The sequence below is a fragment of the Rhincodon typus genome, chromosome 6 (genome assembly GCF_021869965.1).
Source record: "Rhincodon typus isolate 14 chromosome 6, sRhiTyp1.1, whole genome shotgun sequence".
NCBI classification, from domain to species: Eukaryota; Metazoa; Chordata; class Chondrichthyes; order Orectolobiformes; family Rhincodontidae; genus Rhincodon; species Rhincodon typus.
In genome coordinates this window covers 18477660-18491438 of record NC_063337.1, presented here as the reverse complement: position 1 = coordinate 18491438, position 13779 = coordinate 18477660, and the positions used below count along the sequence as shown (strand labels likewise).

Sequence of the window (13779 nt, the reverse complement as noted above, 5' to 3'; positions counted from 1 at the left end):
TGACGTTTCAGGCCTAGACCCTTCAGAAAATGTTCTGAAGGAGGGTCTAGGCCCGAAACGTCAGCCTTCCTGCTCCTCGGCCTGCTGTGTTCATCCAGCTCTTACACCTTGTTATCTCAGATGGAAAGAGGCCTGTTCAAGTCATCTGCCATCTTAATTGACATTCCTGATACTCCTTACTCACTTTCTACAAGAAAGATTTTTGTTTTGTCAACCCTTTCCTTTTCTAAGGATCTGTAAAAATTTGCTATATTTCTAGCTAGCTTCGTCTTGTACTCTAATGCATCTACTGCCTTTATCTGTTTAAGTGTTAGAGATCACAGGTTTGAAACTACTGACAAAAAGGAGCAGTGATGAGTTGCTCCATTGCATTTTGTAGATGGCATCTGTTGTTGCTGTGACACTGGTAAAGGGAGTGAGTGAATGAAGAAAGTGGATGGGGTGCCAGTTAAGCAGCTGCCTTGTCCTTGATGCTGTTGAGCTCCTAGAGTGCTGCTGGAGTTTCACCTACCCAAATAAGTGGGGAGCATCAAATCACACCTGAATGTTGCCTTGTAGATGGTGGACAGGTACTAGGGAGATGCAAACCGGTGTACTGCATCTTAAAGTAAATCTTACTGTTCAGATCAATGCAGATGTAATATAGATCCATTTAAATACATTAATAAAATTTAAGTGTAAAACAAGCATTCCTGCTTAAAATTATACTGAATTTGCACAGCTTAACAGCACTGCGTTAGACTGCACAAACTTTAACAAGTTCAACCAGGTCTTGTATAAGCGCAACGGCATAAACTCAGCTTGTGCTCATATTTCCTGACCCAGTTAAACACTGTAAATGACTGACGAACCACTAGTAAAGATATCCTTTTTTTGTAGCCTGTATAAATAGTGACATCTACCATTCTCCACGGTAATCACAATTTCTCTAGTGGCACCGTAAAAGAATACTACAGGGTGTATGATAACAAACTACATGAGTTATTTTCCATCCATCAATTTTCATTGTCATTGTCAATGTGAAAATTTACTTAACACCCAAAATAACGTCTTGGAATTCATTATCGATTCCATTTCGTAGTACCAGAATTGTTTCATACAAAAAGTTTTAAATCTTCTTCTTCTGAAAAGGTGGACTTGTAATTTTCACCACACTACAACTGCTGGAGAAGCACAGGGCCTCCCAAACAACACTTCAAAATGATTCAGCCAAACTCACCAGGCAGACAACCAAATGTTGATTTTAATGTCGATCCTAACTCCTGCGTATATGCCATATTTGCTCCAGTTATTGAAATTACTTTAAGTTCTCAGATATGAGCTAGCCTTTACACATCAATGTCAAAACTGACAGACTTTCATCAGTGACTGATGCCTAGTTTGCTTAGGGAATATGTAGTTAAAACTTATTTCTATTAAAAAAAAACTTATTTCTAAAAGAAACAGCACAAATTCATCCAAGACCTGTAATTTCTGGGCCATTTCTCTCCATCATCGATTAGCAGTATCCAAAACATTCTCACTGAAGTAAACTGGGTCAAAACCTTAAATCTATAGCCTGACTGCAGATCAAGAACCATCCACCCTCACCGGCAAAAGAGAAAAACTTATATGTCGTATCCTTAATAAAAGTAAAAAGTCCCAAGGCATTGCAAAAAGATGCAAGTAAAAGGGTTCTTAATTCTAGAGACATCTGGTGAAAGATTCTGCTGCGAGGCATACATATGAAGGGATTTAACTCAAACAATAAACACATTTGGGTTCTGAGTCAGTATTACATAGGCAATAAATTAGTGAATACCAAATCAAATTTAATAAGAACCCAATTCCTCCAAATAGCCTTAAAAATAACATCAAAATAGCATTACAAGATAGGAAGTAAAATAATCACATGTCCCACATTTATCTACGGATTAGTTCCAGAGCAGTGATGACCTTGTGGTACTTACCCATAATTTTCTAGGGCCTTCTGGTTGACCTGTTGGAAGTTCTAAGTGCAGATCTCCTCCACTTGAATACATTTCAACTACCTGGCAAAATAAAAACCAAATTTTCATGAAGCATTTTTTTCAAAGCCCTACGAAAGAAAAAAAAAGTTGGCCTTTAACAACTGATGAAAATGTCAGGTGTGTGACCTGACTCCAGACAAAGTGGAGTGAGAAACAGGGGAGATTGTATGATACAATGTTTACCTTCTGGTCCAAAGCACAGCACTCTCACTGTCTTCTAATCCTACACGGTGATTCACACAACTTAATTATTTGTAAAGTCCTCGGGCCCTCGTGGACATTTAAGTTTATGTGCAGAAACTTTACTAAAGAGAGGCAAGAATGTAGAACTTGCTACTATAGGAAACAGTTGAAAGCAAAAAAAAGGACTGGTGCATTTAAGCAGAAACTTGACAAACATTGGAGGGAGAGGGAATAGATAATTATGATGGCAAATTTAGATGTGGGGCAAAAACAGGGAGGCTCAATTGAAGCAAAATAGACTGGTTTGGCCAAATGGCCTATTCTTTCCTGTACATTCCAGTGAACCTTATGTTTGGGTTTACGATTTTAACTGCATAGAGCGAAGCAAATATTTAGAGCTCTCGTCTTGGCAAGAGAAATTAAATTCCAAACAGATGCTGGCCATTTTAGGCTAGAGAATGTTGCAAAATTTGAAACTGAATTGGAGTCAGGGTGCTGTTTTCACTTTAGAAAAGCAGCATCTGAACTTTTTCCTCAAGTTCTGAATGTGGCAACTGATGCTGCAATATAAATTAGCAACACAGATTCCAGTGCGCCTCATTATTTCCAAATTAGTACAGATAAAAAAGCTGCCTTCCAAACAAGAGACAGCAATAACAGGCCAATCCAATTTCTCATTCCCTACACAAGCAGAAGGATATTCAACCCTGGGATAATAGTGATTCATAATTTTGATAGTGTTTAGTATTGCCTACAGCAAGTACATACTTACCTCAACCTTTTTTAAAAAAAAACAAAAAGTAGTGGGAACTCCATGGCTCCCACTCCTCAATAGTACAGTCGGTTGCACACTGCACTCACCCACAGGAGGAGATGACAAGTAACATTTTCCAGAAATATACACGTCAAGCAGAATCAAAATTAGTTGGCCTAATTCTCAACATATACACCAATCTATTCATTTCAGGCTTGTTTTGTTTAATCCACATGTAATTTTTGTAACCAGAACTCTGCAATAGCATGAACTTGAAATAGTTACACAAGCTGCAATGACAAACCTTGAAAATAACTAGAGAGCGCGTATAGGGCCCCTTGAAGATTAACAAGGCTCTCTCTATGTGCAACCACAGGAGACGAATGAGATACAAAATGGAGTATTTCATGCCAGTATTTACTGTAGGAGGAGAACATGGAAGCCACAGAACTTGGGAAAATAAAAAGTGATATCTTGAAAAATAAAAGTCCATAGTACAGAAGAGGTGGTACTCAACATCTTAAAACATCAGCACCTAAAATAAGTGTAATAACACAGCTGAGTAATAGAAACGTAATGCTGTGGGTATACATATCACTTAATTTAAAGCATAAACACTCACATTGCAGTAGATTGTAGTAGCTGAGGTATATGATTATTGCTCTTTTATCAAGAGTACCAGCTGATAAGATGCCGGTTTAAACAAAGTTTGCTGTACTAAGAGATATCAATTCCAGGAAAGTTGAAAAGGTTAGCAAAGCCAATAATATTATGATTCATCTTTAAATTCAACTTTTTAAAAAAAAATCAAATTTGATTTGTATTATAACTGCTCCTGAATTTGATCTTAAAAATAGCAGACTTGCAAATGGAAGAAAATCAGATAAGCTCAAAATGATTAAAAAATCTGAATGAAGTAATCTGTATAATAGAAAACCATACTGTATTTGTATATGATTATTATTTGCTTTCCAATTAGTTCTTGCAATTAGGTCATTAAGGATTAGCGATCAGTACTGACGTCTACAGAATGCACCCAAACATGGAAGCTCACATCTACTACAGCGCATTATCAAAATTTGAAACAATAAACTGAAACTTTAGCTGGCTCGGTACTTAAAATTTGCGTGTCGTATTTGTTTAAGACAGCCAAATCAATTGAGACCTTCACAATATTGATTGTGTGCCAGTTTATTCCATCCATAATCACTATTTGTGGATGTCAAGTGCATGTCTGTTGCATCAATCTCAACAGTCCTATTTCAGGGCATCACAAATTTGTGCAATACAAAAAAAAACACAACTTGATGTAACCAAGTCAAAAAGTAGCTTCACTAAAGTTGGTAATAAGAAAGTGAACAGGAGAAAAAATGTAATTAATTTTGCTTAATGTTATCCAAAGCGGAGGCGTTTCAAATGAAGTAACACAAAATAGATTTAAGTAGATCAAATTTCTTTTTCCAACAGTTACAGTCCAATGTTTCTTGTCAGAGAGATTCAGAGTCATACAACACCGAAGAGGCCCTTTGGCCAGAATCTGTGCCGACCTTTCTACACTAATCCCAATTTCCAGCACTTTGTTTCGTAGCCTTGAATGTTATGAGATTTATGCAAAAAAAATAAGGTGGAAGCACTCTCAACAATCTTCAAATGTAATTGCCAAGTGGCTGATTCATCTTGGCCACCCCCCAAGTGGTTCCCAGCATCACAGATGCCAGTCTTCAGTCAATTCAATTCACTATGTGATATCAAGAAATGGTTGGAGGCACTAGATTCAGCAAAGGCAACGGATCCAGACAACATCCTGGCAACAGTACTGAAGACTAGTGCTCTGGAACTTGACACAGTCCTAAGCAAGCTGTTCTTTAGGACGTGGGCATCACTGTAAAGGCTGGTACTTATTGCTCATCCCCATGGCCATGAAGCGCTAGGGATTTGGCTACAACTGGGTGGCCTGCTCTGCCAACTCAGGGGAGCTGAATGCGAATCACATCATCCCAGTCTGAAATGACCGAGGCCAGATTGGGTAAGAGTAGCAGATTTCATTTCTTAAAAGAAAGGACTGAGTAGAGCACATGGGTTTTAATGAAAAATTGGAGTTTCTTTATTATTAAGAGTTAGAGTTTTAGTACAGATTTATTGATTAATTGAAGTTCAATCCCTCAAGCCCCGGGGGCGGGGTGGGGGGGTGGGGAGGGAAGGACGGAAGGACGGGGATTTGACTTAGTCTCGCTGGAGGATTGAAGCCTCTGGATACTGGTCCAGTAATATTACTGTTACGCTTATGTCCCTATTAATGCCCCTATTGCTCGCAATTGCTTACAAGTTTCAGAGACAGAAAAGCAACCAAGATAAGTTAGGATTTGCAGCACAAAAAATGGGAAATAAAACTGAGTAGACCTATTTCTTTCAAAGATGAACAATTGGCAGCTACAAAAGAAGCTATTCTAGACATTATTTAAAATCTGTCACACTAAGTAGTTTCTTGATGCTTGTCCTAACTGCTGTTTTAGATACAATGCCTCTGAGGGGTAGTTAATTTGGTCATTTATTTTAGTTTGCTGAAAAGAACAGGCTACCTGGCACTGTCACTTGCAGCTACACACTCCTACCACATGATGGAGCATCATTAGCTCCAGATCGTTAATTTTAACATCGCCACTACTTAGACAAGTTCAGCTTCCAAATCACTGCCAACATTCCTAACCTTCCTCCTGGATAAAAGTAATTTTGGAATTACTCATCATTTACTTCTTTCCTCTCTATATTTAACTAAAATGAGTCATGAAACTTTTCATTAAGGAATCCTATAAGCTATTCAGCCACTTCTTCCACCGTGGAAAAACCACTTTCTGACCTCAAGAGTTCTCTTATGCCTTAAGCAACTAAAATCCTGGCAACACAAGGCCACTTTTAGAGCTTTTCCAAATTGTTGGCAGTCCTGCCACATCCCACGAAACCCGAACTCCTCTAGTCACTGGGCATATGCCTAAACATCACTTACTCTCGGATGGAAGCACAATTTCAGTTTTGCACATCACACGTTACTGCTGTGTTCTTTCCTAACCCATGAGCACAGCTACACAAGCCAAACATTTTAAAACATTTCAGTTCACATTCTCAAAGTGTCATAGCTACTGGACTCTCTAAATGCTTTAATTTTCACTTCATGTCAAGAATAATTGGAGTGAACCCTGTTATTTCTGATCTCTTCCAGCAGATTATGAACAAAACTAACACCATATTATAAACTAAGCCCCAGTCTTGCAACAGACTAATAAGTGCAATACTAAACATGCTGAGTGATGGAAAAGAGGAAGACATGAATTGAAGGATTAGCACAGATATAATGTGTGTGAAGTAAAACTTTGGAACTGTTCCATTTGATTATCACTACTGTACATTTAAATAAGTTGTTTGGAAAATGATTCAAATCCTATAACTTCCATATTCAACACCATCAAGTAGAATGTCATTATCTAACTTTAAACAAAACTAAAATCATTCTTAAAATTACTCGATCACTCAGTTATAACAAAAAAGTGTTCCTCTTAAAAAGGTGTACAGCTGGATGAACACAGCAGGCCAAGCAGCATCTTAGGAGCAGGAAAGCTGACGTTTCGGGCCTAGACCCTTCTTCAGAAATGGGGGAGGGGAAGGGGGTTCTGAAATAAATAGGGAGAGAGGGGGAGGCGGATAGAAGATGGATAGAGGAGAAGATAGGTGGAGAGGAAACAGACAGGTCAAAGAGGCGGGGATGGAGCCAGTAAAGGTGAGTGTAGGTGGGGAGGTAGGGAGGAGATAGGTCAGTCCAGGGAGGACAGACAGGTCAAGGGGGCGGGATGAGGTTAGTATGCAGGAGATGGGGTGGGGATAGATGGGAGGTAGGGACGAGCTGGGCTGGTTTTCAGATGCTGTTGGGGGTGGGGGGGGGGGGGGGGGGGGGGGGGAGGTGGTGTGTGTGTGGTGGAGAGATTTTGAAACTTGTGAAGTCCACATTGATACCATTGGGCTGCAGGGTTCCCAAGCGGAATAGGAGTTGCTGTTCCTGCAACCTTCGGGTGGCATCGTTGTGGCACTGCAGGAGGCCCAGGATGGACATGTCGTCTGAGAAATGGGAGGGGGAGTTGAAATGGTTTGCAACTGGGAAGTGCACTTGTTTAGTGCTAACCGAGCGTGTGTGTTCTGCAAAGTGGTCCCCAAGCCTCTGCTTGGTTTCCCCGATGTAGAGGAGGCCACAATGGGAACAGCGGATGCAGTATACCACGTTAGCAGATGTGCAGGTGAACTTCTGCTTGATGTAGAAAGTCTTCTTGGGGCCTGGCATTGGTGGGGGGGGGGGGGGGGGGGAAGAGAGGGAGGGAGGTGGTGTGGGGGCAGGTGTAGCACTTCCTGCGGTGCAGGGAAAAAAAGTGCAGGGTGTGGTGGGGCTGGAGAGGAGTTTCGAGCGGACAAGGGAGTCACCGAGAGAGTGATCCCTCTGGAAAGCAGATAAGGGTGGGGAGGGAAAAATGTCTTTGGTGGTGGGGTCAGATTGCAGATGGTGGAAGTGTCGGAGGATGATGCGTTGGATCCGGAGGTTGATGGGGTGGTACGCGAGGACGAGAGAACCCTGCAGCTCAATGGTATCAATGTGGATTTCACAAGCTTCAAAATCTCCCCTCCCCCTATCACATCCCAAAACCAGCCCAGCTTGTCCCCGCCTCCCTAACCTGTCCTTCCTCCCACCTCAAGCCCCACCCCCATCTCCTACCTACTAACCTCATCCCGCCCCCTTGACCTGTCCATCCTCCCCGGACTGACCTATCCCCTCCCTACCTACACTCACCTTTACTGGCTCCATCCCCACCTCTTTGACCTGTCTGTCTGTCTCCTCTATCCATCTTCTATCCACCTCTCCCTTTCTCCCTATTTATTTCAGAACCCCCTTCCCCTCCCCCATTTCTGAAGAAGGGTCTAGGCCCTAAACGTCAGCTTTCCTGCTCCTCTGTTGCTGCTTGGCCTGTGTTCATCCAGCTCTACACCTTGTTATCTCAGATTCTCCAGCAGCTGCAGTTCCTACTATCTCTGTTCCTCTTAAACTTGTCATTTGGAGCATGCCCTATCTGAATCAGAGGTTGTGGTTTCAAGTCCCAATCCAAAATCCTTAAAATCTAAAGAAATGTCAAATTGGCATTATTGGGCACTATTGTCTTTGATAACAAACATAGTTACTGTTACACTGGGAAGTAAAAACACCAGAATGGTGTTCCTGCGTTGGAAGCTGTTGGTCCAATCCATTTCCTTAAATCTCTTGCTTTCATCAGAAACCATCTCTCAGTTGAAGTAGCCTGCTGTGTTCATCCAGCCCTGCACCTTGTTGTCTCGGATTCTCCAGCATCTGCAGTTCCTACTATCTCTGATTCGATTTTAACCCCACTGCGAAACCTCTTCTAAGGATGCCTAACCTGAAGAAGTTACCCTCCTCCCTCCGGACAAAACTCAAGGGATCTCTCTCCCACTGCAACTATCCGCCTCCCACTCTCTCCCTATTTATTTCAAAACCCCCTTCCCCTCCCCCTTTTCTGATGAAGGGTCTAGGCCCGAAACGTCAGCCTCTCTGCTCCTATGATGCTGCTTGGCCTGCTGTGTTCATCCAGCCCTGCACCTTGTTGTCTCAGTTGAAGTTGTTACCTCCCAAGAAGGCTGTGTCAAGACTCAAGACCAGAAATCTGGACTTGAAATCACAACTTCAGTGAAAAAGGCCAAACAAAGAAGATTAACCCACCTGTAAAGGTTCACTGTGAGGGTTGTGTATATTTATTAAAGGTGAAAAACTGCTATTTACAGGAACTCTTGCCCCTATAAATGGGCGCAAGCGATATGGATTTGGTATTCCAACACCAAACACCTGAAACAATGAAAAAAATGAAGTTTAGATTTTTTTTTAAATGTTAAACAAAGATCAAGAAATATAAACATATATGGACTCAAAGGTATGAAAGTTTTGTCTAACTTGTCAAGTCCAACTGGCTTAAAAAAAGGTGAACACTTGTATTGTCAAATTACTTTGCGGGGACAGATTTGAAAAAGGGGTATTGTGCACGCGTGCACCCCTCAAACATTTTAATACAAGTCTGAATCAAACTAAGTATCACACAAACATTAATAAGATGTACTTACCTGGTATGTAAATACCCCATGAAGTGACGTATTAATAAATAAAGTATTTTCTACATTTCCCACTACTCTGGCAAGAAAAACTACATCAAAGGAAGTGTTTCCTCCAGGTGGAATAATCTATGCAAAGGAAACCAAAAAGGAATTAGCTTCTACATTGTGCAGCTCTTAACAATTCTATTGCTTCACGTAGCTACATAAACGTAGATGTGATGTGGCTTCCGAAATAGTCATAATTTGAATTTGCCTTTTCATGTACGATTCTACAATTCTTTTAATGATTTTATGTCAACACTAAGTATTGACTCCATTTATTTAATCACAATGGAAAGAGAAATTTTGGGTTGGGTGAAGGCCTGAAAGAAAAGCCTATTTTGCACACTTGTCATGTGCAACCTGTCAAGATGGGCAAGGGTCATCGAATAAGGCCATCGCAGCCTTACCAGCCAAATTATAAATTTCTGTACAAGCTGTGTTACACCAACAGAAAACACAAGGCACGGAAAGGAGGTCACCACGCAAAAAGTAAATTTTTCTGTGATTTTGCCTTGCTGAAGTTAGCTCTCCCCAAGTTAATTATACTTAAAGGGACCTACATAGTCTCTCAACACTGCCATCTTAAATATTATCCACGATTATTGTCCCCTAAATGCTCTCCCACCAACACCTCTACTTGGCCTACTGCATTCTCAAAGGAAATGTAAGCTTCCTTACTCTTTGCACTGAACATCAGGATTAGAATATTTAACTGAACTGAGTCACACAGCACAGAAACAGACCCTTTGGCCCAAGTTGTCTACACTGACCAGATTTCCTAAGCCAAACAAGCCCCATATCCCTCTAAACATTTCCTATTCATGTACCTGTCCAAACATCTCTTAAATATTTAATTGTACTCAATTCTACTACTTCCTCCAGCAGTTTGTTCCACATATGCATCACCATCTGTGTGAAAGGTTGCCCCTCAGGTCCCTGTAAATCTTTCCCCTGTCACCTTAAACCTATGCCTTCTAGTTTTGGACTCCCTACCCTGGAGGAAAGGCGTTCTCCATTCACCATATTTATGCCCCTCATGATTTTATAAAAACTTCTATCAAGGTCATCTCTCAGCCTCCTACGCTCCAGGAAGGGTTATAACTGAAACGTTGACTTCTTCCCTCCAGATGCTTCCTGGCTGGCCGTGTTCTTCCAGCCTCCTGTTTGTCTACCTTGGATTCCAGCATCTGCTGTTTTTTGTCTCTAACTATATTAAATATAATTTGGCTGGTACTGCCACAATGGCAGTGAATGCATCAAGCACATTCTGGTAGGTTAGACACAAGGGTACAAAATACTTCCCTAAATAAACAAGGTCAGCATTTTTTCCCCACTTGTGCAACAATATTTACAAATATCCACTAACAATGTTCAATTCTCAAAGAACTATCACAGTTAACAAATTTAGAGCGGCATCCTCAAAAATGAACCACAATTTCTACAACTGATAGTGATGATTGGAGATATTCTCCATAATTTGCATAGTAAAACAAAACATGTACATTAAATATTTGTTCCTTCAAAATGTTATATCACACCTGAATTACAGAGAGAAAAAGATGGCCCGTTGGACTGTACAAAATTCATAATTTTAAGTGACAAAAACAGTGAAAGAGGAATCATTAGCCCTCCATAATCCAAATGCTTTCAACAATAAAATTTCAGAATTTTAGGAATATACAGACGAGTTGGTCATTCAGCCCATTAAGCCTGCTCTACCACTCAATACAACTATAGCTCAATCACTTCAAAGCCTTTTACCTATGCCATTGCCTTAATCATGTACACCGTTAATAATCAGAAATATTCTCTATCTTAAATATACTCAAAAGACTGAAATTCCTCAGCCCTGTTTACAGGATTACAAAAGGTTCATAATCCTGAGCAAAATTATTTTTCCTTGTCTCAGACCTAAGCAGCATCCCCTTATTTTAAAATTGTGCCCCTTGCTTCAACAGTCCCTGACCACGGGAACTATTTTACCTGATTTGCCTGTCCATCCATTTAAAGTATTTTGTAGGTTTCAGTAGGCTCATCTCTTCAAAACTCTGGAGAATACAGGCACAGATCACCTAATCCTCCTAGGATAGCCCGGTCATTCCAAGAGCAAGGCTGGTGAGCCTTCATTGCACTGTCTTATGGCAATAATATCTTTCCTGAGACAAGGAGACCAAAACTGCACATTGCACTGGATGTACAATCTAACCAAGCTCTTATACAAGTGGAGCAAAACTTCTTTACTCCTGTATTAAAGTCCTTTGCAATAAAGACTAACATTCCATTAGCCTTCCAAATAGTTTGCTGCATCCGCAGGTTAACCTTCAGAGATCTTTGTCAATAAGTCACTAGGTCCTTTTGCACGTCTACATTTTTCAACTCCATTGAAGAAATACTCTGTGCATCTGTCCTTTCTATCAAAGTGGATAACTTTACATTTTCCTATATTATACATCATTCACCATGTCTGTCAAGATCCTCCTGAAGCCACCTCAGCCTCACCACAAAACACTTCCCACTTAGCTCTGTTACATCTGCAAAATTGGCAACACTGGATAAAACAATCTCCAAACCATTAATATATATGATGTCAACAGCTGAGATCCAAGTTATGATCCTCCGTACAACACAACATAATGATTCATTCATTCCCATGCTGTTTTATTGCCAGTTACCAAACCATTAATCCATGGCAGTGATTAACCTATCAAGTGTCAAAATCTTTCTAACCAGTCTCCTGTGGGAGACTTTATCAAATGCTTTCTGAAAATCTAAGTATACTAGGTCCGCTGGTTCTGCTCCACCAACTGTTAGTAGCACCTTCAAAAAAAAACTCCCAGGTCATTAAACACTATTTTCCATTCACCAACCCACACTTACTATGCCCAATCAGATCATCCTCATCTAAGTGTCCACTGATCACATTCTTTATAACAGATTCTAGCATTTCCCTACTAATGATCCAAGGCAAACAGGTTGTCATTCCGTTTTCTCACTCATTCCCTTAATTAGTAGTGATAATTGCTACCTTCTGATTCACAGGAATCATCCAGAATCTACAGAAATTTGGAAGATATTCTAAAATGAGGAGGTTTTTTTTTTTTTTTTTTAAGAAAAAAGCTTTAACAGCATTTCAAATTAATTACAATATCATGCACTCAGCTCAGGAGATCATTTTACCCAAAAAGAGGTTGGTCTTCACTAAATCAACTCAAACCCAGTGATATGGCTGTCTTTGACATTTTCACATTTAGTCAATTTCTCCTGTACAAATGCAATGGTCTCAGCCTGAATGACTTCCTGACAAAATATATTTTATTCTCCAACCATGTCCTTGCATAAATCAACTTTTTAAAACCTTCATGAAATCTCCTTTGCATCTTCTCTGGTCAAATAGAGATAGTCCCAGTATCTTTAGAGTTTTCACAACTGTATTTCCCATTCCTGGTACTACCCGAGTAGATCTATGATGTCATGATCCCTATATAATGGAACACTGAAACCAATCAATAACTGCAACCTAGAAAAAAGGTAGAAATTTATTGTTTTGTTCAATTACAAAACTGGCATCTATTCTGTTTCAAAATGCTGAAATCACTTCATGCCATTAATTTCCCAATTACAACTTCAAAAACTTAATTAAAAACATATACAGCCAAACCACACACCCCATTCTCTTCCTGGTGAGACAAAAAGTTTTCATTTGCAGTCAGTCATTCCAAGTGATAAGCAGTTTTCCTGGTTATAACTACAGATAATTTCACATCCTGTGAAGAATAGAAATTTCAGATCTTTTCCAATTACAAAATGGAAAATCTTGTAGCTATTTGAAGAAATGCATCCAAAATACAAAATTCTTACCCTATTTTGAAAAAATGATGCATGAAAGTGTGATGTTGTTGCTGATATTGATACTAAAATGATTGTATCTTCTGTGCTGGGGTTGTGCAAGTATACTTTTTCCATTTTTGGCATTCCCACTGGTCTGTGGAAATAAACAGATATTAACTATCAAGCCACCAACATCACAAGAAGTTGTCAATGTTCACATTTCACGATCAACTTGCATTTGTATAGTGCCATTAATATAGTAAAACAGCCAAGGCACTTTACAGACAGGCTTTTTAAATCCCAGAGACCGATGCGATGTTTACAGTTATTTAAAACTCCTGCGCAAGCGTCACAGCTGTCATAGAATTTTATACTAAGCTTGGTCATAGAATTTGATATGGAAATAGCCCATCACAAGTGCTCGCTGGTGAAGAATAAACCCTTAACCAATTTCACAAAATTAACATGACAGATCAGTATGCTTGCTTTAAATCACTAAAGCAGAAGCTGAATTACTACTTGGGCCTTTCTGCTTCTAAGGACGCAAGGGATGTCAAAGTTTAACACATCAGTTCACATGATACTGTTAATACATTTGAAATATTCTAATGTCTAGTAATTTCAAGGACACCATACATTCGATACAATTCAGATTCAAAAAATTTATTCAAACAAATTTTTGAAAGGCATTCTGTATGCTTGCCATAGATTGCTCACAAATGTCCTCTCTCTCACTCAAGGTCATCCGGTGAAATGCTGGATAGAGAAGACCAAATATATTTGTCTAAACAATTAAAAAAGGAAAACACA

General features: G+C 39.9%; 1 protein-coding gene across 1 annotated transcript in view; it reads right to left on the bottom strand.

Annotated features, from left to right (window-relative positions):
* The window catches only part of LOC109937704 (transmembrane protein 131-like), a 25078-nt gene extending 11951 nt beyond the window's left edge, over positions 1 to 13127 (bottom strand). The window contains exons 1-4 of the mRNA XM_048597896.1: positions 13000 to 13127; positions 9109 to 9225; positions 8714 to 8836; positions 1950 to 2030 (exon numbers count right to left, since the gene is read on the bottom strand). Coding sequence (XP_048453853.1) covers positions 1950 to 2030; positions 8714 to 8836; positions 9109 to 9225; positions 13000 to 13113 — 435 coding nt within the window. The 5' untranslated portion in view covers positions 13114 to 13127. The remainder of the gene's footprint in view (positions 1 to 1949; positions 2031 to 8713; positions 8837 to 9108; positions 9226 to 12999) is intronic.
* Between the last annotated feature and the right edge of the window lie 652 nt (positions 13128 to 13779).